This window comes from Mesoplodon densirostris, chromosome 7 (assembly GCF_025265405.1).
Source record: "Mesoplodon densirostris isolate mMesDen1 chromosome 7, mMesDen1 primary haplotype, whole genome shotgun sequence".
Lineage (NCBI taxonomy): Eukaryota > Metazoa > Chordata > Mammalia > Artiodactyla > Ziphiidae > Mesoplodon > Mesoplodon densirostris.
The window spans coordinates 7,004,442-7,030,637 of NC_082667.1; the positions used below are offsets into that span (position 1 = coordinate 7,004,442).

At 57.9% G+C, this 26,196-nt stretch overlaps 3 protein-coding genes across 7 annotated transcripts; 1 reads left to right on the forward strand and 2 right to left on the reverse strand.

Annotated features, from left to right (window-relative positions):
* Positions 1 to 9,408: 9,408 nt before the first annotated feature.
* TMEM151A (transmembrane protein 151A) lies at positions 9,409 to 13,062 on the reverse strand. Its single transcript, XM_060105129.1, has 2 exons — positions 12,985 to 13,062; positions 9,409 to 10,740 (listed from the first exon to the last, which is right to left on the reverse strand). Exons 1-2 carry the CDS (start codon positions 13,060 to 13,062, stop codon positions 9,409 to 9,411), a joined length of 1,410 nt encoding a protein of 469 aa, XP_059961112.1.
* Positions 13,063 to 15,573: 2,511 nt separating this feature from the next.
* YIF1A (Yip1 interacting factor homolog A, membrane trafficking protein) lies at positions 15,574 to 19,692 on the forward strand. Of its 4 annotated transcripts, none has more exons than XM_060103531.1 (8): positions 15,574 to 15,778; positions 16,471 to 16,682; positions 16,847 to 16,951; positions 17,086 to 17,164; positions 18,472 to 18,529; positions 18,700 to 18,855; positions 19,303 to 19,396; positions 19,466 to 19,692. In XM_060103531.1, exons 1-8 carry the CDS (start codon positions 15,748 to 15,750, stop codon positions 19,634 to 19,636), a joined length of 906 nt encoding a protein of 301 aa, XP_059959514.1. In that variant the 5' UTR covers positions 15,574 to 15,747; the 3' UTR covers positions 19,637 to 19,692. The 4 variants fall into 4 exon arrangements, with proteins under 4 accessions (XP_059959514.1, XP_059959517.1, XP_059959515.1 ...); XM_060103532.1 differs by having other exon boundaries at positions 15,576 to 15,778; positions 19,490 to 19,692; XM_060103534.1 differs by lacking the exon at positions 18,700 to 18,855.
* Positions 19,693 to 20,084: 392 nt separating this feature from the next.
* Positions 20,085 to 25,941, reverse strand: CNIH2 (cornichon family AMPA receptor auxiliary protein 2). Of its 2 annotated transcripts, none has more exons than XM_060104595.1 (6): positions 25,861 to 25,941; positions 21,967 to 22,035; positions 21,489 to 21,536; positions 21,140 to 21,252; positions 20,895 to 21,038; positions 20,085 to 20,730 (listed from the first exon to the last, which is right to left on the reverse strand). In XM_060104595.1, exons 1-6 carry the CDS (start codon positions 25,939 to 25,941, stop codon positions 20,703 to 20,705), a joined length of 483 nt encoding a protein of 160 aa, XP_059960578.1. In that variant the 3' UTR covers positions 20,085 to 20,702. The 2 variants fall into 2 exon arrangements, with proteins under 2 accessions (XP_059960578.1, XP_059960579.1); XM_060104596.1 differs by having other exon boundaries at positions 21,967 to 22,144; positions 25,861 to 25,935.
* Positions 25,942 to 26,196: the final 255 nt, after the last annotated feature.

Here is a 26,196-nt window from a genome sequence, read left to right on the forward strand (position 1 = left end):
ATGACAGCTAGACTTATCATGGTGATTATTTTGAAAGGTATAGAAATATTGAATCACTATGTTGTATACAAGGAATTAACAAAGTGTCATAGATCAGTTATATTTCAAAAACAAACAAACTCATAAAAAAAGAGATCAGATTTGTGGTTACCAGAGGTGGGGGCTGGGAGGAAGGGGAATTGGATGAATGTAGTCAAAGGTACAAAGTTCCAGTTATAAGATAAATAAGTACTAGGGATGTAATGTACAACATGACAAGATAATTAACAGTGCTGTATGTATTATATGAAAGTTGTTAAGGGAATAAATTCTAAGAGTTTTCATCACAAGGAAAAAATTTTTTCTATTACTTTAATGTTGTAAGTCAAATCCTTATGTTGTACACCTTAAATGTATACAGTGCTATATGCCAATTATATCTCAATAAAACTGGGAAAAAAAGGAATATGTAAGGTGAGACCACCCAGGGCCCTGCCCAGGCAGGAGAGGGTGGTGATCTGAACCGAGGCAGAAGCAGAGTTGGGATGGGAGGAGAGAGTAAAGTTGAGAGGTGGTTGGCAGGTGGATTTGGACCGGATCCAGCGGCTGGCTGAATGTGGAGGAGGAGGACTGTGGCCGCCGGATTTTGGCTCCCCCTGGTGGTGCCATTCATGGAGGCGGAGACATGGGAGAAGCAGCCACTTCGGAGAGATGGGTGATATTCAGTGTGGGCTCTGTTGTGTTTGCCGTATTTGGAGGTCACCCAAGTGGGCTACTCAAGAAGGTACCTGGGGCTTCCCTGGTGGCGCAGTGGTTGAGAGTCCGCCTGCCGGTGCAGGGGACACGGGTTCGAGCTCTGGTCTGGGAGGATCCCACATGCCGCGGAGCGGCTGGGCCTGTGAGCCATGGCCGCTGAGCCTGCGTGTCCGGAGCCTGTGCTCCGCAATGGGAGAGGCCACAACAGTGGGAGGCCCGTGTACCGCAAAAAAAAAAAAAAAAGAAGAAGAAGAAGGTACCTGTATGCCTGAATCCAGAGCTCAAGGAAGAGGGCCAGGTTGAAGATGGAGATTGGAGTTTCCTTTCTACCCCACAGTTGGGGGTCCCTGAAACCACTGGAGCTGCCACCTTCACTGGTGAGTCCTTCACGTTCCACCCCTTGCTTTCCCAGCAAACAAACGAGCAATGTGCTTTTTTTTGTTTTTGTTTTGTTTTTGTTGTGTTTTGTTTGGCCACACCGCGTGGCTTGCGTGATCTTAGTTCCCCAACCAGGGATCGATCCCGGGCCCCAGGTAGTGAGAGCAATGAGTCCTAACCACTGGACCACCGGGGAATTCCCCTCCAACTCCTAACTTCATAACTGTCCACAGAGTCTGAAATTTTCAAGGATCTTATGCTTGTTTTATAAGTGTTTTTTAGAGTTTTGAACTTGATTTTTATTAAAATATTAGTCTAATATTAAAATATTAGTTATAACACATTGTGGTTTTTTACAATATTTATTTATTTGGCTGCATTGGTTTTTTTTTAAAATTAATTAATTAATTTATTTTTGACTGCATTGGGTCTTCGTTGCTGCACACGGGCTTTCTCTAGTTGCAGCCAGCGGGGGGTACTCTTTGTTGCGGTGCACGGGCTTCCCACTGCGGTGGCTTCTCTTGTTGCAGAGAACGGCCTCTAGGCGCATGGGCTTCAGTAGTTGTAGCATGTGGGCTCAGTAGTCGTGGCTCGCGGGCTCTAGAGCGCAGGCTCAGTAGTTGTGGCGCACGGGCTTAGTTGCTCCATGGCATGTGGGATCTTCCCGGACCAGGACTCGAACCCGTGTCCCCTGCACTGGCAGGCAGATTCTTAACCACTGCAGCACCAGGGAAGTCCACCCACACTGTGTTTTATAACACAAAAATTAAAACTCTTCTACTGAAAAAAAATCAGTATTTTTATTTTGGTCAGTTTTATTTTATAAGTTTTACAAACAGCAGCCAAAAAGAAGAAAAATACAACTGTCTTTTCCTGGGCAACCACAGGTTACTGAAAATTAGCCGATTCTGGTCTCAGCTGACATACTGGACAGAAACTCCTCCTTGGAGCAGAGCCAGCACAGCCTCTGGCACTTGGTGTGCAGTTATCAATGTGGCCGCTCTGCTTTTCTTCGTTGCTGTTGCTATGACTCCCAGGGGCTTTGTGCCTTCACCCAGCGGGGCAGCAGCTCGCCTTTCCACCCTGACTCAGGGACGTGTCCTTGTCCTTTCCAGCCACTTCAGTGATAAATTCATACTCAGGGGCTCTGGAGGACAGAGGGCAGTGGGTGTGACCTGGGGAGGAAGATGAAACTCACAAAAAGTGCACGGGCCTGACACCTGGGGGTGCTCTAGGGGTCCGGTAGTTCTGGGTCTGCATCCACAGAGGGGACACAAAACCTCATGGGCTGCTCTGGGTTGGGGAGGCAGCACACACTTCCCGGGCTGCCCTTCTCGGGCCCATGGGCCAAGGAAGATAAAGCTCCACTTCCAGTGAGGCTGAGTGATGCAAATCTGCTTTGGCAGGTCTGGGCCACAGGAGAAGGTGAAGCGGGCCACCAGCCAATCCTCAGGACCTTGTAGCCCCAGTAACCCCAGAGGTGTTGGTAGAAGCTGTGGAATCATTCACTTAACACATGTTCACTGGACATCGACTGTATGCCAGGCGCTGTTCTGGCTGCTGGTGAGTGTGTGTGTGCATGCGCAATATGGACCTACTTATCTATCATCTATCTATCTATTTATTTATTTATTTATTATTTAATTTATTTTGGCTGCATTGGGTGTTCGTTGCTGCGTGTGGGCTTTCTCTAGCTGCGGTGAGCTACTCTTCGTGGTGGTGTGCAGGCTGCTCATCGCAGAGGCTTCTCTTGTTGTGGAGCACGGGCTCTAGGCACGCGGGCTTCAGTAGTTGTGGCATGTGGGCTCAGTAGTTGTGGCTCGCGGTCTTAGTTGCTCCGAGGCATGTGGGATCTTCCCCAACCAGGGCTCAAACCCGTGTCTCCTGCATTGGCAGGTGGATTCTTAACCACTGGGCCACCAGGGAAGCCCTGGAGTACCTATTTATAATTAATAACAATAATAGTACAAATGATGATAGCTAAATTTATTGAGCACTTGCTATGCTGCAAACCCTGTTTTTAGCATGGTGGCATATTATCTTTTTTTTTTAAGTACTGTTGTGATTTTATTTACTTATTTATTTTTTTATAGTTGATTTACAATCTTGTGATGGTGGCATATTATCTTATTTAATCCTTATGACAACCCGTGGAAGTCAGAAGATTCTATTATTATCTCCCATTTTGCAGCTGAGAGAGAGGATAAGTAACTTGCCCAGGGCCACTCAGGAGGTAGTGGCAGAATTGGAACTCCATCAGACTGAAAGGTCTGCACCTGTTACCATTTGCCTCCCATAACTTAGTTCTAAGAGAAGAAACAAATAATAACCTCATGCATACATAAATAAAAATAATTGCCACTTATGGTGAGTGGCAGAAAGGAAATGTAAAGGGAGCAGAGGTAGAACAGTGGATGGCTTCAGACAGAGCGGTCAGGGCATCTCGGGAAGAGCTGGGGTTGAGGAAGGCTCCTGGGGCTAGCACAGCATGTGCCGAGACCTCGAGGCGGGAAGGAGCTTGGTTTGTTGTAGGATCAGGCACGAGGCCACCGTGGCTGGAGCTCCAAAAGGAGAGTGGAGCTTGGGGATGTCCACCAGACCTCACAGGGGTCTGAGGGCCAGGGCAGGAGTCTGGGTTTTCCTTGAGGCACTGATATCTATCTATCTATCTATCTATCTATCTATCTATCTATCTATATTTTTTCGCACCATGCGGCATGCAGGATCTTCCTTCCCTGACCAGGGATTGAACCCGTGCCCCCTGCAGTGGAAGCACGGAGTCTTAGCCGCTGGACTGCCAGGGAAGTCCTGAGGCACTGGTATGTTTTGAGTGAGGTGGAGATGTGATTTGGTTTATATTTTAAGGTGATTCTGCATGGGCTGGAGGGGATGCGAGGAAGGGGAGGCTTGTTGGAGTCCAAGGTTATCACTGGAAGAGGACGCCCTAGGGGGACCTGGAGCAAGGTGGTGGCTTGGAGAGGACTGGAGGTGTTTAGAGAGATGTGTTGTAGGCAGAATCCTGGGTGTAGATGTCACTTCAGGGGTGAGGGAGGTGTTCATGGATCAAATGTTACAATTTCCAGATCTTCGAGATAGTCCAGTTGGAGCGGGGAGAAGTGGGGGTGGGGTGGGTGAAATAAGACTGGTCCTGGTGGGCGATGGCTGTGGTGCTGGGCGCTGGAGACAAAGGGCCTTGTTGCACCAATCTCTCTACTTTTGTAGTCTTTGAAATTTTACGTAATACAAAGTTTAAAAAAAAAAACTATGAAGAAGAAGATTGCTATGCAAGCACCTGGCTTAAGCAACAGTGGTGACACTATTTCCTGAGATGGAAACAATCGAGAGCAGCAGGGTTGGGGGTGTGGAGATCGGGCACCTTGTTTCAGCCGTGCTGTGTGGAGCCGAGTCAGGCCTCGATCAGAGAGCAGAGGCAGAGGTCTCTGGGATCTGGGGACAAAGCTCTGCCCCCTTCCTCAGCCATTATTCTCCTTTGAGAATGGTTTAGAATGGAGTATCCTGGTTCACTGTTGGCTCAAATAGAGACCAAACACGTGAACAAGAGACACCAGACCACCAGATGGGAGCTGTCCAGCAGACACTGGGGTTTCCAGTTTCGCCAGGCTGTGCAGGCCCAGTGACCCTGCATTAAGAGGTGGAAACGGGTTCAGAATCTGTATCAGCTATCCACTGCATGTAACAAACCACTCCAAAACTTAGTGGCTTGAAACGACAAGGATTTCTTATTTCTCACCATTCTGTAGGTCAGCAATTTGGGGTGGGATCAGCTCGGTGGTTCGTCTGCTAGTCTGCTACTCTTTCCTGGGGGTCATTCCTGTGGCTACAGTCCTGTGTGGCTCCATTTGGGCCGGCATGTCCAGGCTCTTGGCTGGGGCATGTGACCTCTCATCTGTCAGGAGACTAGGCTGGGCATCTTCACAGCCTGGTGGTCTCGGGGCTCCAAGAGAGCACAGGTGGAGCTGCACGTCCTCTTGAGGCCTAGTCTCCAAAGCACTGCAGCCTCACTTCTGCCACATTCTACTGGACAAAGCAAGTCATAAGGCCAGCCCGGATTTAGAGAGCAAGGAAATGGATTCCACCTCTTGAGGGGATGAGCTACAAAGAGTTTGTGGCCATATTTAATCTACTGTAGGCTAGAGGGCCCAAATAAAGGACCTGAGCATGTCATTCTGCCCCTAGTAGGCCCACATCTGATATACCACCACCTTCTCCCTCAAACAAGCATCATAAAATGGTTGGTGTTCAGGAATTCCCTGGCGGTCTACCGCCGAGGCCTGGGTTCAACCCCTGGTCAATCCCACAAGCTACACGGTGCAGCCAAAAAAACCCCCCAAAAACAAACAAAACAAAACAAAACACAAAAAACGGTTGGTGCTAATTTTGCAGACCAGTCTATAGATGTTGATTTGTTAGGAATGGCATTTGGCTCATTGATCAATTGCATTTTTGAAGATGGCCACTAATAATATACCTGCCATCCCACATGCTAATCTTACAATGTGATGTTGACAAGCCTCCAGCGAGAGGTGGGGTCTTACATTCGTTCCCTCACCTTGAAACTGGGTGGACCTTTGTAATAGCTTTAACCAATAGAAAGGGGCAGAAGTGGTGCATGTGACTTCTGAGGCTAGACCGCAAAGGGCAATACAGCCTCCACTCTCTTGGTACACTTGTCCTTGGAACCTAGTCACCAAGTTAAAAGGAAGCCCAGGGCTTCCCTGGTGGTGCAGTGGTTGAGAGTCCACCTGCCGATGCAGGGGACACGGGTTCGTGCCCCGGTCCGGGAAGATCCCACATGCCGCAGAGCGGCTGGGCCCATGAGCCATGGCCGCTGAGCCCATGCTCCGCAACGGGAGAGGCCACAACAGTGAGAGGCCCGCGTACCACAAAAAAATAAAAATAAAAAAAGGAAGCCCAAGCCACATGGAGAGGCCCTCTTGTGGTGTTCCAGCCAATAGCCCTAGTTAGGCCCTCAGCCATCAGCCAGCATCAACTGCCAGACGTGTGAGTGAACGAGCCTTTGGATGATTCCACTCCTGGCTTTTGATTCTTCCAGCAGAGGCCCTAGACATCATGGAACAGAGATAAGCCACTCCCATTGTGCCATGTCTGAATTCTTGACCCACAGAAACCAGGAGAGATAATAATGATTATTGATGTCGTAAGCCGCTAAGTTTGGGGGTAATTTGTGATGCAGCGGTAAATAGGTAATAGTATGGGCTGCTGGTAATAGAGACAAGAAAAAACAGTGGCTTAAACAAACTAATGGTTTATTTCTCTTTTTCACTAAGAGGGTTTGGAAGCAGGCAACCCAGGGATAATGTGGACACACCTATGGTGTCATCAGAAGCCTAGGGTCTTTTTTTTTTTTTTGGCCACGCCGCACGGCATGCAGGATCCTAGTTCCCTGACCAGGGATCGAACCTGTGCTCCCCCGCAGTGGAATCTCAGAGTCCTAACCACTGGACCATTAGGGAATTCCCAGCCCCAGGTCTTTTATCTTGCTTCTCTGCTATCCTCAGCACATGGCTACAATTCTCAAGGTCATCTCTAGGTCCCAAGTAGCTACTGGAATTCCAACTCTCACATCTGCGCTCCAGGCGGAATGCAGGATGAAGCCGAGAGGACAGAACTAACCTTCACCGATATTGTTTCTATTTCAAGGAGCATTTTTAGAAATCCCTTCCAAGACCTTCTCCTTATATCTCATACCCTAAAATTAGGTCACACAGCCACACCATATGTGCAAGGGAGGCTAGAAATATTGCCTTTTAGCTGGGCTCATCGTCATCTAAAGTAAAACTGGGGTTCTGGCATTGAGGAGGGGAGAGTGGATAGTGGTTGGTGGGCCATTAGTGGCTGAGGTGTTAGAGCAGGATGATGGAAGAGGGAAATCTTCCCCATGGGGATGAGCTGGAGCCACACATTGTCCCCCTGCCTGTTGCAGCCTCGTTGAATGTTTGGGCACCACGGAGTTTTCCACCTAAGTTGCTTCTGGACAAAGGTTTGACTTCACCCTCTGTGAGGTAGTGGGCTGATGCACAGGGAAAGCTCTGGTCTCTAACTCCACCCTCCCCATGTGGCCAGCAGGCAGATGGAAGTTTGCTAAAAATCCTAATATGCAGCCCTGAGCTTGTCACTTCTCTGCTCAACCACCTTCCAGGGCTCCAGTTTGCCCCAGTTTAAAGGCAATCCCCCAGTTAAGGGATTGGTGTTGAAGGCCTCAGCCACCTCCTCCACAGCTCTGCTTCCACCCTTGCTTCACGCCCTGCACCCAAGCCTTTGTGCAGGCAGCTCCCACTGCCCAGAGCACCCTTCGCCTTGTCTCTGCCTGGGGGAATCCCACTCATCCTCATCACTCTTCTAGGGCCACCACTGGCCCTTATGGTGCCTTTGCGTGGATTAGAAAAGGGCGCCCTTCATCCAAGTGGATGCGGCTTCATGCCAGGGCTTGAGGAGTGGCCCACAGGTGGGATTCCACCCACACTTGCCTCTTGCACAGTGAACACCCTGCACAGCTCTACAGGAAGATGTCACTTCCAAGGGCTGCTGGAGCTCCACCACTGGGGTAGGCCCTTCCTTTGCCTCTTGCACAGTGAACACCCTGCACAGCTCTACAGGAAGATGTCACTTCCAAGGGCTGCTGGAGCTCCACCACTGGGGTAGGCCCTTCCTTTGCCCTCTTCCGTCTTCAGACCCCATGCCCTGATTTGGGGCTGGCTGTTTCCAGCTTTGCGTCCTCTGACCTGCTCAGTGCCCATTCCCCCAGATCCATGACACCAACAGCCATCGGGGGAACTGAATTTGTGCCACAGGCTATACCTCTTTCTTCCCACTTCGGGGACCAGCCACACTCCCTTAGTCCTCAGCACACCCAGCAGCAGAATGGAAACTGCTGCTGGGCTGGAAGAGGTGCCACTTGGACAGTCTCTTAGAAGCGACCCAGACACCGGTCGGTCGGAGTCAGCTGCTCAGAGCAACCCAAATCTGAGTCTCAGAGACCCCAGGCCAGGCAGGGAGCTCACCCTCTCCTGGGGGTGCTGCAGCCCCACCCTGCATCCCCTCCCAGACCCAACATGGCCCATTGCGTTTGTTGTGGTGGCCTTGAACCCACCACCCAGGAATGCACGTGAGAAGACCTTCCATTTCATACCTTTTATTTTATCTGCATCTTCTCTGCCTCCTCCCTCCCCCACCGGCCCATGAGAGCGGGTGGAAGCCCCAGTTGGAAGGGAAGGGACTACTCTCTCCTCCCTGGGGGAGGGCTGGTGTCCCCTGGGCCAGGCCCCAGGGACGGGGGAAGCAGGGGCCTCCATGGCAGAGCAAGGGCATCGTCCAAGAGGCTGTGGCCGGGGCCGAGGCCCCTCGGATGCCCAGTAGCCCTGAGCCCCGTGGGTCATCAGGAAGGTAAAGAGCAGAGAAGTCAGGGGGCGATGAGAGGACACAGCCTGGAAGGCGTGTGCGCAGCTGACAGAGATGGACATGGACTTCTGGGGCCAGGAGCAGAGACCAGGGAATATGGAATTGAGATGGGGCCCTGGGAAGGAACCCCGGGTTACAGGGGTGGCTGGATGTGCAGGGGAGGGTGGACCAGGGAACACAGGGGGCTGGGGTGGGACAGGGCTGTGCTCCAAGATCCAGGCTCCTGGTAGAGGGGCCGCGCCACAGAGTCTGATCAGGGACTGGCCCTGAGCAGAGGCCAGAAGGCAGGCACGGACGGGCCTGTCAGGGAAGGAGGGTAGGGACTTTGGGAGGGTAGTGGGGCCGAGGCCGTGGTGCTGCCATAGCCGGGTCTTCAGGTTCATGGATGCCAGCCCAGCTGGACGGCCCCAAACCACCGATTTGTGCTTCTGGGTTGCTCGAGGGCCCCCGACGTGGCTTCAGCCATGCAGGGAAGAGTCCATAGGCAGCCCTCTGCTGCAGGCAACAGCTGTCCCCGGGACTCCTCCCCCAGCCCAGGTTTTCTGGAAACTTCCTTCCCTGCGCAGCCTGAGAGGCCCCCAGGCTAGATCGCCCGCCATCGCAGGGGGTGGGACGTGGTGGTGGTGGTGGAGGGGAGCCATGCTGGGACGGTTCGTAGACCCAACCGCGGTGGTGTCCCCCCGCCCCTAAAATGACCGTGGGTCCCTGCATGTTAGCCTGTCTAAGGGCTCCAACCCCACCCCATCCCTTGTGTGCTGGTTTGTCTTCCCTCCTGTTTTGGATAACAATTACTCAGGCATGGAAGCCCCGTGGTGGGATGGTGGGGAGAGGGTCAGTCTGGGGGCCGTGTGGGTCTCAGGGCGCACCCTGCCCGTCCCCCTGGCAGCCGCTGTCACCGTGGACGATGAGCACCGGGAAGTAAAGGGCGTCCTCGTAGCACGGTGGGCTTTCCAGGGGCTCCGTGTCCTCTCCACGACGCCCCAGCGGCCCCCCGCTTAGGCTTCGGAAGACGCCCGGTGTGGCGCGGCCCCCGGCTCCCAGCGAGAGGCGGCTGCGGCTAAAAGGCAGGCGGGGCCCGCCGGGCCGGGCGGGGGGCAGCGAGTTGCTGCTGACGGAGCGGCGGCAGCGCTGGCAGCCACGGAGGTAGGCGCCCGAGCTGGCGTCCATGACCACGGCCTCTGAGTAGCTGGGCACCAGCTGCCGGTTGGAGCAGATGTGCCACTCGAGCTCGGTGAAGTCCACCGTGGCCACACGGGAGAGCGGGGGCCCGCCGGGCCCGGCCCCAGGCGCGGGCGAGCTGGCGCCGAAGAGCTTCTCCACCTGGTAGTGCACGTGGGCCGTGCCGTAGGCCGCCACAACGCGCAGCGGCCAGGACAGCGTGGCCGCCGACACCAGCCAGAAGACCCAGGCGCGCGCGTACCACGGCGGGCTGCGAGGGTCGGCGAAGACCATGAGGGACTCGCGGAAGTCCACGTCCTTCAGGTGCATGCCCTCCCGGGCCTCCAGGTAGTCATCCAGGCCCTCGTTGGCGCTGAAGAAGCGGGCCCGCTGGGTGAGGTACGAGGCCTCGGCCTCGGCGCTGCCGAAGCTGAAGCACTTGGTGAAGCGCAGCCGCGTGGCCGCGTGGTCGGCCAGGCCCACAAGCTCCTTGGAGACGTCGCGGACGCCGTGGGCCGAGTAGTCGAACTCGCCCCGAGCCGAGCGGCTGTCGGCCCTCTCGTGGTAGACCTGTGTGGTGGTGTAGGCGTCGCCGTTGCGGTAGCGGGTGATCTGGCGGGTACGCCGCACGTAGTGGTAGCTGGTGGCCTTCCACCAGACGCAGGGCGGCGCCTGCTGCAGCCGGCGGATCAGGGCGAGCACGGTGTTGGCGTCGGTGCGCGGCGCCTGGCAGGAGCGCACGTGACAGTGCCAGCACTCGGCCAGGTAGAGGAGGTAGAGGAGGGAGACAAAGGCCAGTGGGATGTACAGGTAGCCATCCGAGCAGGGGCTGGCTGGGTAGGTGGGTGGCGGGCCCCCAGCCCCCTGGGCCAGGGCCGCCTCGGGCCCCAGCACCAGCCGTGGCACCGTGGCCAGGCGACACCAGGCCACCACGGCGCCGCAGGCGTGGATGAGCAGCGTGAGAAGCAGGCACTTCCAGTGCGACTCGCGACACAGGGAGCTCCCCAGGGACTGTTTCAGGGGCCGCTGCTGCAGAGAGAGGGGAGGCGTGGGTCAGCCCGCGGCCGTCAGCTCTGCCTGCTGCTCTGCGGAAGCCCCTTGAAGGAGGTGGTGCTGTGTCCCCGCTTTACAGAGGAGGAAACTGAGGCTCTGAGGGACGGGGCAACTCGCGCCAGGCCTCACCCTTCTAGCCAACTGACAGTCGAGCAGCAGGGCTCAAACCCAGGCCTCTCTGCCGCAAGCCTATCCTCCACTGTGCCCTGTCATCTCTCAGTCAGGGGCATGTAGGACAAAACAGACCCATCTCTGCCCAAAGAGGAGAGGACCCCCCTCTCCCCCACGACTGGCCACTGAGAAAACTGAGCTCTGGTCCTGACTTTGCTCCCGATTTGCTGTGTGATCGTGGCCATATCCCTGCCCTCTCTGGGCACTGATTCCTGGACCTGGTGGTGTGGGAAGCCAGGGTGGCAGGGGTCCTAGGGGTGAAGAGCATGGGCTTAGGAGCCCAGGATTGGCTGCTGGCTCCGCCACTCACTGTATGACTTGGGCAGTTCCCTCATCCTCTCTGGACCTCAACTTCCTCCTCTGTAAACTGGGGTTGTTGTGAGGATTCAACGAGACCATAATGTGTGAAGATTTTAGCACAGGGTCTGGCCATGGGAATAAATACTATTACCGTTACCCCGCAACTCCCTCTGGTCCCTTGGTCTCGCTAGAGACAGCAGGAGACTTGGGCGAGGCTTTCAAGTAAAGGAGAAAGAGGAAGAGAGGGAGAGGTGTGAGTCTGGGCGGTGGTGGGGGGAGCAGATGGAGTGCCGTCCTCCACTCCCCATCTGTGCTGAGGGGGGGCGGGACACAGCTGCTGGGCAGCAGGGACCACTCCCTGGCCCGGGCTGCCAGCCTGGCTCCCGCCTCATCCCCAGGTGCCTAAGGAGAGAGAAGGGGGAAGAGAGAAGGGGTGAAAAGGGGGAGAAGGAAGACGTGGTCTGGAGGAAGCAGCGGGGTGGGGGGTGGGGTTAAGGGGCCACCTTTTCCCCCACAGTCCCACCCCCACCAGGCTGTGAGAAACCCAGGAGGAGAGGAATGTCCCCACCCCAGCCCAGAGCAGCCGCCCACCACAGAGGCATACCACTACCCTGACCTGCGGGGCCAGTGGGATGCACCTAACCTCATCCGCGACCCCCACCCCACCCCACCCCAAGTTCACGGAAGAACCCCCCACCGGGAATGTGACCTCTGCCTGTCTATCCAGTACGCAGCAGACCCTCACCAGAGCCCAGGGCGCAACCCCCCTCCCCCACTGTAACTTGGCGCACAGGTGCACACGCATCCCCTCCCCCAACCCACCCACTACAGGACACACAGATGCACATAAATGTTACACATTCACTGAAGCGCAGGGACACGGCAGCCCCTTACCTACCACGGTGCACATGCCCCCACCCCTACTGCGACCTGACACCCACACCCTACAGACTCTACCGGGAGAGACCCACACACCGCAGGACGAGACACTCACATGCACTCACACGTGAGCATTTCACCCAAGCCAAGGGACCCACCAGACCCTCGCCTGACTATAGGGCGCGTATATCCCATTCAAGGTGTGCGGAGCACGCACTGACATTCACACACCCACAAGCACCCTCTGTCCACCGAAACACACGCAGAGATCTACTCACCACCCACCACCCCCAACACCCCACACTGGGCCCTACAGCCCTGCAGACCCTCTTCCTGGCTAGGACTGAGGAGGGGCCATTCTGAGGGTCCCAACCAGCAGGATGGGCCCTGGGGCCTCACCTCAGGGAGAGGGAGAAGGGGTACCAGAGGCCACCTCCCTCCCTCTTTCCCCTCCTCCCTCTGCTCCCCGCTCCCCGAGTCCCCGCTACCGCTGCTGCATTGCAGTCGCCGCCCAGGCACCTCGTGAGTGCCTGGGGGCCTGACCCCGGGGCTCTGGGGGTGAGGGGCAGCGCTGCAGAATGGGGCCGCGCAGGGGCCAGGTGCTGACGTCACAGGAAGGCGAGGCGGGATGAGGGGGCGTCGGGGGCGGGAGTTGCCCCCATACCCCTTCCCAGCCAACCCCACCCCTACCCCTACGTGGGCCCCTAGGTCCCAGGACCTCTTGCAGGACGCAGGCTACCCCAGTGACGTCATTGGCCACAGGGTCTCCGGACTTCCCTCCTCAGCCCCCGCCTCGGGGGTCGCCCCTTCCCTTGTCCCCCTCTTCCCGCTCCAGCCCCGGCTCCGGCCCCCACCACACAGAGCCGGTACCTCCTCCCGCAGCGGCTCGCCGTCCGGGATGAGCGCGGGCACCTCCCCGCCGTCGCCGCCACCGCCGCCCTCGGGCATGGTGTCCTGGCTGCTTGGGCGGCCCCCGCCCGGGCCCGGGGCATGATAGGGGGGAGCGCGGAGGGCTGCGGCGCGGCCCCAGTGGGCGTCCGCTCGGCTCAGTGGCCGCGGAGGGAGTGCGCGGAGATAGAGCCTGAGCGCGGCGGAGGCGTTGGCAGCCGCGGTGCCCGGCGCCCCGCCCTCCGCTGACCCCGCCCCCGCGGCACCCTCTGCGCCGCCGGCAGCGCCTGGCACCGCGGGTGCTGCCCCCGCCCCTGAGAAGCCCAGGCTGGGCGGACGGACGCCTGGGTTCCCTTCCTGCCGCGATCGAGCTTGCGACCTTGGACGAGTCCTTGCTCTCTGGGGCCTGAGCCTCCCTTGCTGTAAAATGAATCTCGAAGAGAGTGGGTACCCGCGGGGTCCTATCTCTGAGTAGGCCCAGGCCTGAGCTCACCCAGACCCCACCCCTGAAGCCTCGCTTGTGGTGGTGGAGGGGGCAGTTACAGCCCTGAAGGCTGTGGTGAGCCTCGTTAGCTGGACAGAGGAGCTGGGCTCCACTTAGAGCAGGCAAGCAGGAGGCCAGGACACCCGGGGCCCTAGGCTTTGTGATCTTGAGTTGGCACCCTTCACCCCCAACCTCAATTTTCCCACCGGAGAAATGGGGATGGAAAGGTGCTGGATTCAATGCACATTCATCATGCTGTACAGGCGAGTGGGATTTGTCCCACATGAGAGGACCCCCTCCCAGGTACTGGTGGCCCCAGTGCTGCTCTCTGACCCTCAGGGGCCTCAGACCTTCACATCTGCCCCTGGGCCAGGGCCCAGCCCCCAAGGTAGACAATCAGTTGGTGGGACATAGGGAGCTGCAATGCTAGGTGGGGTTTGTTTTGTGAATTTTTTTTTTTCCCAAAGAGCAACTCAAAGACCATTCTGTTCAACACCCCTACCCATTTAAAGATGAAGTAACCGAAACGGTAGAGAGAAAAAAGGACTGAACCAGAGTTTCATCCATTTAAAAAAAAAAATTATTAGGCGCAGATGTTTATTAGGTGTCTTCTATATGCAAGTACTGTGAAGCATTCACAAGCATCGTGAAGACAAGTGTAGAAGTGGAGAATGACACAGGCCCTGTCCTCATGGAATTTACATCCAGGGCAAACTACTGCACCCAGAGGGAGCCTAAAGCCTGGCCTCCGGCCTCCGTCCCAAGCCAGGACTCTTCCCTCTGTCTCTCTGAGAGGCACAAGTTGAACTGACTCTTAAAGGATAATTAGGTTTCGGACAAGTGGATATGAGGGCATCCCAGGTGGAGGGGACTTCTGGGCAAAGGCACTGCAACTGGACCACGTGGATTGAGTTTGGAGAGCAGGAAGGTCACCTGGTGTAACTGGACACTGGGTAGCTAACTAGAGGCAGGTCGAAGAGGACCTGATCTTGCTCTGTAGAAAGTGGTGGCTGGAGGTCTGTGTGAAGGGAGGCCCCGAAGACTGTCTCCGGGGAAGGTGGGAATGAGAGAAAGGTGGAGAGAAAGGAGCCCCTGAGGTCATGAGTGAGGCTTGGGGGTCTCACTTCGAGATGACTGAAGGGCTGGCAATGACTCAGGAGTTGCAACCACAGCTTCAGGAGGCGAATCGGCACACCTCCACCCATAAATCATCTGGAGCACGGGAGAGTCGACGGGACAAGCCTGGTGCAGGATCCTATCCCAACTATTACCACCCAATTTACTACCACCCAATTTCTGGGACTTCAGACCCGGACCTCGGTTTTTCAATACATGTAATGTGTGTGTGTGTGTGACCTCGGTTTTTCAATACATGTAATGTGTGTGTGTGTGTGTGACCTCGGTTTTTCAATACGTGTGTGTGTGTGTGTGTGTGGAGAGCCCAGGCCCTCGGAGCCTGCAGGATGGCGGCAGTGGCGGTAGGGAATTTCAGCACCAGACAGCGGACAGCACCCGCGCGGAAACGAGTGGTGGGAGGCGGGAGGAGGAGTCAGCATCCCGGAGCTCGCTGGGCTGCGCAGTCACTGCTCGGCCCGGGCTCCTACCAGCACCCCACCCCACCCCCGCCCCGGCTGCCCGGGCTCCGCGCCAGTACTGGGGGAAGTATGGAGGACAGGGAAGGAAAGCTCGCATTGAGAAGGAGGGGAAAGAGCCCCGAGGGATAGGGCTTGGTCATAGCCCCACCGTCCCACTCCCTCTTGGAGTACGTCCCGCGAGCGAAACTTCATTCCCGGACTCCAGCCCCCGCCAGCCTCCGCCGGGTCTCCTGCTGTAGTCGTGGCAGGTAGAGCGTCAAGTGCTCCAGTGCGCAGGCGCGGAAATACTTCTCAACCTCCTCCTACCTTGACCCTTCTATTGGCTGCTCCGCCGCGAACTAACAACCGCACTATCCAATCCGAGAGCGCCTCAAGTTGCTCCGCCTATTCCCCCCGCCCGGAAGTTGGTTTCTGCCGAATCCGCTTCGGCGAGGGCACGCCAGTAACCAATTGGGAGAGGGGATGGGCGAGCCGGCGCCGCCGAGGAGCCAATGGCAGGCGGCAGAGGATGACGCTGAGGACATGCTGCTGTCGTCGGACAAGACGGGGACGTGTCTGGCTGCTCGGTAACCTCGGTCGGTTCCCAAGAAACGAAGCAGCTGCCTCACTAGTATTCGTACCACGAGGCGACGCAGCGGGCCCTCGGAAAGAGCGAGCGTCGGGGCCATGGCTTATCACTCGGGCTACGGAGCCCACGGTGCGTGGGGCGTGGGGTGGGCGGGGGCGCGGGCCGATCGGCCCGAGGAGTGTCGGCTGCACGGCCCGCTCACCCTGAGGGAGAGGGGCGGCCGTGACTGCTGCCCAGGGCGGCGAATGTCATTCGGATTCCTGACCCGTGAGACTGTGCAACGCGTCCTGGACTTCGCCCTCTCGGCCCAAACCTGAGATCAGATCGGGCGGTGACAGCACTGCTGGGATCCCCGTGCCCGACTCGGGCATGAATGGGGTTTGCCTCCCAAACTTCCTTTCCCTGTCATGACCCTGGTAGGGTTTCTCACCACTGCCCAGGGCCTCCGCGTACCCAGCCGTCGCCTTTCCCACCCTTGTTCACGCGGGGATTCCCTGCTAATTGTCTTCACCTAGCAAACTCAGTCTCCAAGTCTCAGTTCAGAAATCAGTCCCCTTGAGGAGGCCCCCAGGAACCCTCAGACGGGCAACCACTTCCAGGGGCTGCCTCAGCTCTTTCTTTGCCCACATTTAGCACCTCTCCAAAAGGATCCCTCATCAAAGTTCTTCCTGGGTCAGCTACTCCTCGTCCAGCTAGTTTCCCTCACTGATTGCTTGGTGCTCCCAGGACCCATACAGGGCTGCCCAGCCTGGGGAAGGGGCAGTGGTTTGGGGTCATGCTTGGTATTCCTGTCACCTACTCTGGTACCTACAAACCCACAGGCTCCAAGCACAGGGCCCGGGCAGCTCCGGATCCCCCTCCTCTCTTCGATGACACAAGCGGTGGTTACTCCAGCCAGCCGGGGGGATACCCAGCCCCAGGAGCCGACGTGGCCTTCAATGTCAACCACTTGATTGGGGACCCAGTGGCCAACATGGCTATGGCCTATGGCGGCTCCATCGCATCCCATGGGAAGGACATGGTGCACAAGGAGGTGTGGCCCACCCCCAGGGCAAGGGTGGCAGGATTTCTGGCCAGGGCTGGGGCATCACGGGATCCCACCTAATCCTCACAGCAGCCCTCAGGGAAGGAGCACATAGAGGAGCACCCTGAGGTTTGGGGTACAGCTTGCCCACAGCCTCCTCTCTCCCCTCCCAGCTGCACCGTTTTGTGTCTGTGAACAAACTCAAGTATTTTTTCGCTGTGGACACAGCCTATGTGGCCAAGAAGCTAGGGCTACTGGTCTTCCCCTACACACACCAGGTGAGCTGCCTACCAGCTGAGCTGGTGGACCCCCTTGCCTCCCTCATCCTGCCCCAGAGTCTGGCCTCCAGATCTCAACCCCCTTCTTTCCTCTCGTCTTTTCCTCCTAACCTGGCTGCTGCTGCCACCACCAGAACTGGGAAGTACAGTACAGTCGTGACGTGCCTTTGCCCCCGCGGCAAGACCTCAACGCCCCCGACCTGTATATCCCCAGTGAGTCTTTGACCTGGGCTAGGAGTTATGGGGGGACTTGTGCCTTGAGGCGCCAACGAGAAGAGAGAGGCTCATGTGTTGGTTCAGCTTCTGCTCTTGGTGCTTTTGTGTGTGGCTTTTGTGGTGTCCCTAGATGCCAGGTAGACCAGGTAGGCAGAGTGGGGTGACCAGTAAGCAGCTTCCTGGGTGTGCTCTCAGGGTACTCCCTTTTGAGACCTTCCTGCCACTTGACTTAGACCATGTCCCTCCCCAGCCTGGAGCCTTGGGTTTAGACCTGGCCCTGCAACTTCCAGCTGTGGGACCTCAGGTGGCTACTTTCATGCTCCTGAAAAACTGGAATAACAACAGTTCCTACCACAGAGGACTGTTGTGGAAATTCAGCGAAGGGATGTGTGTGCTCAGCCAGCACGTGGCACACAGGAAGCACGCAGTAAATATTAGCTGTTATCACTGTTATTACTTGTCCTCCAAGGCCTGCTTCAGTATCCCCTTCTTTGAGGAGGTGGTCACTCCCTTCTGGGTTCCCACAACTGCCTGTCTACATGGCATGGGTCAGGCCGCCCACACTGTGCAGTGGCTGGCAGACTCTGCATCTGACTTCTCTCTGTCCTGGGGCCTGCACAAGGCGAGGCCCCTGGTGGACACGCTGGAGGAGGGGTGAGTATGCCCGGGCCAGCCCTCAGAAGGGCTACCAGGAGGGCAGCCAAACAGCCCAGTTGCCCTGGGGGAGAGACAGGTTCTTCCCCCCTTCATTTTGTTTCCCTCTCATAGTCACTGTGTAAGGCAGGAACTGCCATCCCTGTTTTACACGTTGAAGCCAAGGCTCAGAGAGAGTTGAGTATCTTTGAGGATACACAGCTTATAGGTGGTAGAGTTGGTTTGCTGTCTCCAGACACTGTGCCCTCTTGTGGGCACATCAGTTCTGGTGCTTGAAGGGGGCAGAGGACAGGACTGAGAAGTTGAAATTGCTGTGAAAACCCAGCTGCCGTCTGAGCTTTTGTGAAAATAGCAGAGGTGACTCTGGCCTGTGATGTAGTTTCTGAGACACAGCAGGAAACTTTGGTGAGTTTCCTAGTACAGGGACGGGGAAGGAGGTGGCTTCGTGGTCCTGAGAGAAGGGTCAGGTAGCATTTACACAGTGGGAGAGGGCTGAGCAGGAAAAGGCATCCCAGGCAAGGGCACTGGGGAGCTGAGTGTGGAGGTCGAGCGTGTTGGGATATGCAGGGTGTCAGTGGCTCTGAATACCTAGTGGGGGGTAGCTCTGGCTGAGGAAACCAGGCTGATGGCATCTCTCTGGCTCTTGGCAGCAATGGCCTTCATCACCTACGTGCTGCTGGCTGGGATGGCGCTGGGCATTCAGAAAAGGTCAGTGCCAACCCCTTCCCCATCCCCACCACTTCCCCACTCCTGACTCCTCTCCTCACCTCCCTAGGGGATTTGTGCCAGCTCCCAAGTCCACCCGTGCCCCCAGTCTTGCACCTGCCACGGGATGGCTGGTTTGGGGCTCCCCTCACCCCACCCCCACACGGCCACAGGTTCTCCCCAGAGGTGCTGGGCCTGTGTGCAAGCGCGGCACTGGTGTGGGTTGTGATGGAGGTGCTAGCTCTGCTCCTGGGCTTCTACCTGGCCACCGTGCGCAGCGACCTGAGCACCTTCCACCTGCTGGCCTACAGCGGCTACAAATATGTGGGGTGAGCACCTGTGGGCCGAGCGGGAGGCTCGCCTGGGTCGGGGGTGCCTACCGCTCTGGGTTCCCGGCCTGCATAGCTACAGCCTCGAACTGTGACCCTGGACCCCCTCTAGCTCCTCTACTAGAGGGAGCACCTGTTTTCAGCAGCCTCCTCAGGGACAGCTCAGTGTTGCTCAGGAGGTCAGGAGTGTGTTGAGAGTCACCCTGGGAGCACAGGGGAGAGGGGTGAGCTGGGGTAGTGAAGGGGGTCTCAGCTCCAGGTCCTAGGGCTGAGTCCTGGCCCTCCCAATTCATTTGGAGTCTAGGTCCCTGGGGGGACAGGTTGGGGGTAAAGGGCCCTGGTGATGGTAGGTGGGGTCTAGGCTGGGCTCTGGGGCAGTCTCAGGCCTGGACCCTTGGGAGGTCTCCAGCCTTCTCTTCCTCCCTCCCCCACCCCTGCCCGCTGCAGGATGATCCTCAGTGTTCTCACGGGCCTGCTCTTTGGCAGCGATGGCTACTACGTGGCGCTGGCCTGGACTTCATCTGCGCTGATGTACTTCATCGTGAGTCTGGGGCTGGCTCCTCTTCTCTTGGGGTCGGAGCTGGGGACAAGCTTCCCCTTCCCGGCCCAGCTTCAGCTCTCTCCTTTATTCCAGGCGCGCTCTTTGCAAACAGCAGCCCTGGGCCCCGACAGCGTTGGGGGCCCGGCCCCCCGGCAACGTCTCCAGCTCTACCTGACTCTGGGAGCTGCAGCCTTTCAGCCCCTCATGATATACTGGCTGACCTTCCACCTGGTCCGGTGACCCCCGGTCCCCACTGGCACTGGTTTTTCCATACATTGAAGATTTGGTTTCCTTGATTTCGTTTGAGCCTTGTTTCTGGGGCTTATGGGGGGATTTGCCAACACTACTGGGCCTTTGCATTGCCCAGGGGACCAGGCTTGGGCTTTCTCGAAGGAGGGGGATCCAGGGAGGGCTCCCTGGAGTTGGTGGCCTTGATACTGCCTCGGAAGGCAGATGGAAGTGTTTCAGCAGAAATAGTTGTTTATCTGTGGCTGAGAAAGTGAGAATGGAAGTGGGCAGCTGCTAAGGAGACCTCAAAGGCCTCTGATCCATCTGAGGAGGTCGCTAGTGGGGTCTGTAGGCCAGTGGCTTGAGGCCAGCTGTGCTAAGGATTTAGCTCAGGACTGCCCCCTATGCAGTCCCTTTCCCCCCATCTCCTCTTTAAGCATTTTAGGAGCAGAACTGGGGCCCACGTGTTTGCAGTAGTTTATTCATATTTTGTCACAAATGGCCGGGGAGGGGGTGCTGGACTCCTCCAGGCAACATAGAAAATAGGTCCAAGAGACAGGGTGGCTGGGGTTGGGGCAAGGGGGGACAGGGAGGGGTCTGGAGAGAAAGCCTGGGGGAGGGGGGAGGGCAGACTAGGGGTGGGGCTGCCCCCCTGCTGAGCCTGCTCATTCCCGGTGTGGGTACCGCCCCACCTGCAGGGGGAGCCCCAGGGTGGGGGGGGGGTGGAGGGGGCGGCCCAGAACTTCCAGGGTCAAGCCCTGCCCCGTGGCAGGGCCTAGGTGCCCTCTGAAGTGGACAAGGCCGGAGGTGCCGCCCCTTCCAGGACTGACTGCCATGCCCACAGGCTGGCAGAGGAGCTCCTGCCCCTATTTAGAGCTCTGCCCAGCCCTAGTCCAAGGGGAGGGGGCTCTGAAGGCGGGAAGTCCCCGCAGCAGCAGTTTGGGGGTGGGGGAGAGGAGGCTGGGGGCACCAGTGCCCCCTCCCTCCCCAGGGCTGAGGCCTCTGCGGCCCAGGGGCAGGGCTGGGGGTGCACAGGCGTCCGGTCCGTTCTGGGCTCGCTCCCTGGCCGGCTTCCCCCTTAGAAACTCACCAACGTATAAACCATACTGTGGGAAGACAAGGCAGTGAGCCAAGTCGCGAGCATGCCCGCTGCTGGCCACCAGCCCTGTCGCGCCCTAGGTTGCCCTCAGTCATCAAGGGCAAAGGGCAGGAACTTGGGGCCCAGCCATTCCTGGGATTGGACTTCTGACCGCCATGGGCAGGACCTCACCTGTACAGGTAATAGAAGAAGGAGAGCAGGTAGAAGGCGAGTTTGCACCAGGACTCCTTCTGGCAGTAGTTGAGGATGTCAGCATTCATGATGGAGACCGCGTCATACATGACCTCAGAGCCATCCGCAGGACGGTGGAAGTACCTGGGGGGAGGGAGGGGCCTGAGTGCCCACCCTCAAGGCTCCCACCCACATCCTGCCCCGCTCTCCCATCTCACCCTCCCGAAGGCAGCTGCTACCCTCACCTCCAGAGGTGGTAGAAGAGGAGGGGGATGTTGAGGCCCAGGGTCACCCACTCTGCTGCACACAGAAACATCAGACAGAAGAGGCCGTGGATGGAGTATTCTGGGACCACCAGCTGGGGAGTGAGGGTGAGAGGTCAGCGGCCAGGTGCTAGGACAGATCCAGGCTTCAAGGGCACTTGGGAGGTGCCTACCTACCATCACCTCTGGGGACTGAAAGGGCTTCTAGCCTCCCACTCCCTCCCACGTGGCAGAGCAGATCAAACAGGCCGCAGAGGGGGAAGGCCCGGCTCTGGGTTACAGTGGCGCTGAGCTCGGCTAGGAGCCTCCTGCCCCTAGCCCTGACACTGACCTTCCTCAGGAGGCAGCAGATGCGTTCGATGTTTTTTAAACGCTCGCGCTGTAGGGAGAGGAAAAGACCGCAATGGTGGAGGTGAAGGAGCGGGCACTGGGGGCGCCCCGCCACCCTCCCACGCCCCTCCACTCCCTGCACGTGGCCGCCAGGGGGCGCCAGAGCAGGCTCTGCGGCGTTTCCGGCGGCGCGGCAGGAAAGCAGCCGCGCCGTCCCCATAGCGACCGTCACCATGGAGGGATCTTCACCCGCGTCTCCATAGCAACGGCCCAGAGCCTGGCAACGGCTGCCCCGCCAGGAGGAACCCGAGCCCTGAGCCGGAGCCAGGTGTTTGCTGGGGGCGGGGACAAGGCAGAGGAAGGGGCACGGCCACCGTCCCCTCTACCTCCGTCTTCCTGTCCCCCCGCCGTCCTCCACCCGCGACACATGGCAAGACAGACGGACGGACACACCTCGGCACAGCACATGTATCACTTACTGCCCGCGCTGGGTTCCCCTGGTCGATGGGGTTCTTGAAGTCGGTCCGCAGCTCGTCAAAGGCTATGATCTGGGGGAGGGGCGTGTGCCCGTCAGGGTTGGGGCAGCAGCTTATGGCCCCCCACGCATTCTTCTGTGGCATAAGATTCACACATGGGGATCGGGCCAGATGGGACGTGCTGCAAAGGTGGAGAAACTGAGGCCCAGAGAGGGGTGGGGCCTGGCCCAAGGTCACACAACAATTTGGAATGGAACTCTAGTGTGCTGATGCCCAGTTCAGGACATGTCCACTACACCTCCATCCAAAACATCCCAAGAGACAGTGTCTTCTCCACTGGGCCCTGTGCTGAACACTGGGGTCCCAGAAGCCTGGGACACAGCCCCTACCCGGGAGGAACCCCAGACTTGGGAGAAAAACTGTGAACTACATCCAGGGTGATCAGGGCTGTGGAGTGCAGGAAGAACCTGGGTTGGGTGCCTGATCCAGTGTGGGGTGGGGATGGGGAGTTCAGGCTGGACTCTTGAGTAGGTGTTTGTCTGGTGAACGAATGTGGGAAAGGCAGTCGGAACAGCAGGAACAGCAGGTACAAAGGCAGAGGGTTGAAAGAACAAGGAACATTTAGGAAGCCTGCAGGTTCTATATGGCTAAAGTGAAAGCGTGAGGCGAGCGGGAAGAAAGACGGGAATGGTGAAAGATGGGCTGGAGAGGTCAGCAGCGCCAGACAAGGGTGCCTTGTGAGGCAGGACCAGATGTTTGGACTTCAACAAAGAAGTAAAGGGGAGCCATCGAGGGGTATAAAGCAGCAAAGCGGGGTGGTTAGGATGATGTTTTAGGGTTGACCGAACAGGAAGCACAAACTGGCTAACGGTCCCAGCCAAGACATACATGATGCTTCCTCCATGCCAACGGGCTTTATGTTTGTTAACTCGTTTGATGCTTGCAACAACCTGATGACGTAGGTGCTAGTATTATCACTTCCGTTTTGCAGATGAGGAAACAGATAGAGTAAATGACTTGTCCAAGGCCACATAGCTAGTTAGTGGCAAGCCAGGTTTCTAAACCCGTTTGATTCCAGAGTTAAAATTTTAACCACTTTACTACACTCAGGCCAGACCAGTCAGGGGACTATTGGAGTGTTGCGGCTGGGGCTTGGGGGGGAGGTGTGGTGATTTGAGTGAAGAGAGGGACAGTGGGGATGGAGAGGTGGGGATGGATTCCAGAGCTATTTAGAAGCCAGAAGCCAGAGGGCTTGAATGGCGGTGAAGTGGAGGCAAAGGGGCCCAAGGTGACTTTGGGTGTTGGGGCATCTGGTGGACGGCACTGTCCTCACTGGGATGGGAAACACTTGGGGGGAGCAGGTGTTTGAGAGGATGATGGGGCAGACCTGGGGGGAGCTGGCATGGGAGGAAGGCTGGCAGAGGAGCCTTCTGGAGTCCCCTCCCCTGAGCACCAGCCCTAGGATGAGGCAGCGGGCCCACCACCCCCAAGCATCCCGGACCCCTTAAGGCTCGAAGGGAGAGAACACGGGCTTCCTGGAGGGAGCTGGGGCCATCTGGAGCAGCCCCACCAACTCCCCATTGACTCTGGGCAGCCGCCTGCCTGTCAGGCACAGCAACAGGGTCCAGCAGGGAGCGGAAGGGTGCCGTCTGTCTGTCCCAGAGCTGGCACCACCAGCAGGCGGCGAGTGTTGCACCTCCCACCCCCCCAGGCTGCCTGGCGCTGACTCAGCCCCCTGGAACAAACAATCCCCCACGGTGACAGCAGACACGCGTCACTCCCCACCAGGGTTGCCTAGCGACCAGTGGGGCCTAGGCTCAGGGTCTGTGGTGGGATCTGGGGTCCTGCCCTGGAAGGTTCTATCTAGTTCTTACCAATTTGGGTTGAGGACCACACCTCCTCTCCCCACCCGCACACCCCTTGGCAAGCCTTGCTCTGGGCTTATATACACTCTGCTGTATATACAACAAGCCCACTTTACCGATGAGGAAACAGACTCAGGACAAGAGACTTGCTATGATCGTCCAGCTAAACAGCTGAGGGAACACAGTGCCTGACACGTAGTCGGTACTCAATGAGTATTTTTTTTGAGAGCACTTGGGCCCTCTCTCCCAGCCTGGGAGCCCCAGAAGGGCGAAGCCTGAGTCTTATTCATCCTTGTCTCTCCCAAAGCCGCCCAGAGCCTGGTTCTCAGGAGCATCGACACAGGTGTGTTGGATGGAGGTCTGCTCTGAGCATCCCCTGAGGACAGGGACCCCCACAGAGGCTGTTGGAGGCCTCTGGGTGGGGAGGGGCCCAAAAAGGGGCTTCTTGAATTCCAGGAACCTTCCCCCCAGGAGCTGGTTAGCTCTGTGTGCCCAGCCCGTGACTCTCAATTCCTTCCAGTCCTCAGGACTCCAGCCCTCCTGCCACCACCCCACAGGATTGTCCAAGGCCCTGGGATGAGGCAGGAGGCTCGGAGAGACCAAGATGGACCTAGGGGAGATGGAGGAAGGGAAAGAGAAACAGAGAAGGGGGCAGAGAAAAGAAAAAGCAACTGAGAGACCCAAAAAGAGAGAGGGCTGCAGATGGGGTGTGTGTGTCTGAAGGTGTCTATGGGGACTCACTCCTCACACAGAAGGGGCGCAGTCAGAGTCCATGGAATCCTGATGTAAAAGAGACAGCAAGGGGACAGCAGGGGATGATGAAGGGAGAGACTGATCAAGGGCCAGGGAGGACCACGGAGCAGGAAGGCAGCAGGTCCCAGGAAAAGAAAGGAGTGATGAAGTGGGAAGACCAAGAAAGAAGCAGGTGAGGCAATGGGGAGGAAGAGGAAGGAAGCGGGTACAGAGAGACCGGTGGGGGATAACGCGATGATCAGGGAGGTGTGTGCTGGACGTACAAGCAGAGGCTGCTGAGCTGAGAGGGCCAGGGCCAAGATGCACAGGCCGTGTGGAGGGGATAGGGTGGTGGCTGAAACCTCAGGGGACATAGGAGAAGAGAGGGCAGTAAAGGGGGTGGGGGGCAAGGGTCCCAAAAAATAAGCTGGAGGCTGATTGATAGCTCTGTAGTGAGTAGTAGGGAGACAGGCAGGGGACCACTGAGAAGGCCCCAGAGAGTGGGGGAGAGGGACCCTCTCTAAAGGTAGGCAATCAGGATAAGGGATGAGAAATGGACGTTTTGAAGAACCAGGTGTGAGGCAAGGCTGGAGAGAGAGACAGACCAAAGCAAACAGGAGACAAAGAGGAAAGTGGGGGCAGGAAGAGGAGGAAAGCTGGAAAGTGGGGAGGAAACCTAGTTGGGGGGAAGCCCGAACAGGAGGGGGGTAGGGAAACCCAAGGTGAGCTGGTGGTCGGGGTTAGGTCTCTGGGGCTGCTTAGAGCCAATCACTGCTGGGTCAGGGAGTGGGGGTGGGGGGCGGGAATGGAAAGGGTTAATGGGCTCTGCGGTCTGTGGGTCCTGTAAACAGATGCAGTTGCCATAGCAACTGGCTCCATCACTCTGGCTGGAAAAACCCACAAAGGGGGTGGGGAGAGTAGACAGACAAACTGCCCGACGGACAAACGGGGGCGACTAGATGGCGGGGGTTGGGGGGTGGGGAAATAGGAGGGAAAGGAACAAGAATCCCAGAATTCCGCCCCACACCCCAAGGCTGCCATGGGGCAGGGGAGGGGGGTCAGAGACCGACTGACATACCCACAGACAGTCGGGGGCGGCGGAGAAAGGGGGGGGCCCGGGAAGGAAGCCGATGATGGGGGTGTTTATGGGGCGAACAGTAGCCGACTGATGGGGGATAGCGGAGAGGAGGCTCCAAGTTTCTCCGGGCCCTGAGACCATCCGTCCGTCCCCCTCCTGCTCCCAGCGCCCCCTGCCCCCACTCCGACCCCAGCCCCAGCCCCAGCCCCAGCCCGGCCTTACGTGCCAGATGACAAAGAAGATGAGAGAGGCGCACAGCACCAGGGTGAGCATGTAGCAGAACGCGGCGAAGGTGAACGCCATGGCCCCCGCGCCGGGCGGCGGCCCGGGGGGCGCCAGCGCGGGGCCCGGGCGCAAGGGGACGCCCCCCCGGCCCGCGCTTAGGGCCGGCCGGGCATGGCCCGCAGGGCTCGGGCGCGGGCTCGGGGGACGCGGCCGGCGCGGCCGGGATTAGGGCCGCGGGGCCGTGGGGCGCGGGCCGGTGGGCTCGGGGGGCGCGTCCGCTGCCGGCTGCCCGGGCCCCAATCGCTCATCCTGCGATCCCTCGCCCGCGGCTCC

Excerpts from the sequence above, each read along its gene's own strand:
- TMEM151A (XM_060105129.1), bottom strand. The coding sequence starts at position 13,062 with ATGCCCGAGGGCGGCGGTGGCGGCGACGGCGGGGAGGTGCCCGCGCTC. Across the intron at positions 10,741-12,984 it reads GCGAGCCGCTGCGGGAGGAG|CAGCGGCCCCTGAAACAGTC; the intron begins GTACCGGCTCTG and ends CTCTCTCTGCAG.
- YIF1A (XM_060103531.1), top strand. The coding sequence starts at position 15,748 with ATGGCTTATCACTCGGGCTACGGAGCCCACG. Across the intron at positions 15,779-16,470 it reads CTCGGGCTACGGAGCCCACG|GCTCCAAGCACAGGGCCCGG; the intron begins GTGCGTGGGGCG and ends ACAAACCCACAG. Across the intron at positions 16,952-17,085 it reads TCTTCCCCTACACACACCAG|AACTGGGAAGTACAGTACAG; the intron begins GTGAGCTGCCTA and ends TGCCACCACCAG.
- CNIH2 (XM_060104595.1), bottom strand. The coding sequence starts at position 25,941 with ATGGCGTTCACCTTCGCCGCGTTCTGCTACATGCTCACCCTGGTGCTG. Across the intron at positions 21,039-21,139 it reads CTCTTCTACCACCTCTGGAG|GTACTTCCACCGTCCTGCGG; the intron begins GTGAGGGTAGCA and ends CCCTCCCCCCAG. Across the intron at positions 20,731-20,894 it reads TTCTTCTATTACCTGTACAG|TATGGTTTATACGTTGGTGA; the intron begins GTGAGGTCCTGC and ends GTCTTCCCACAG.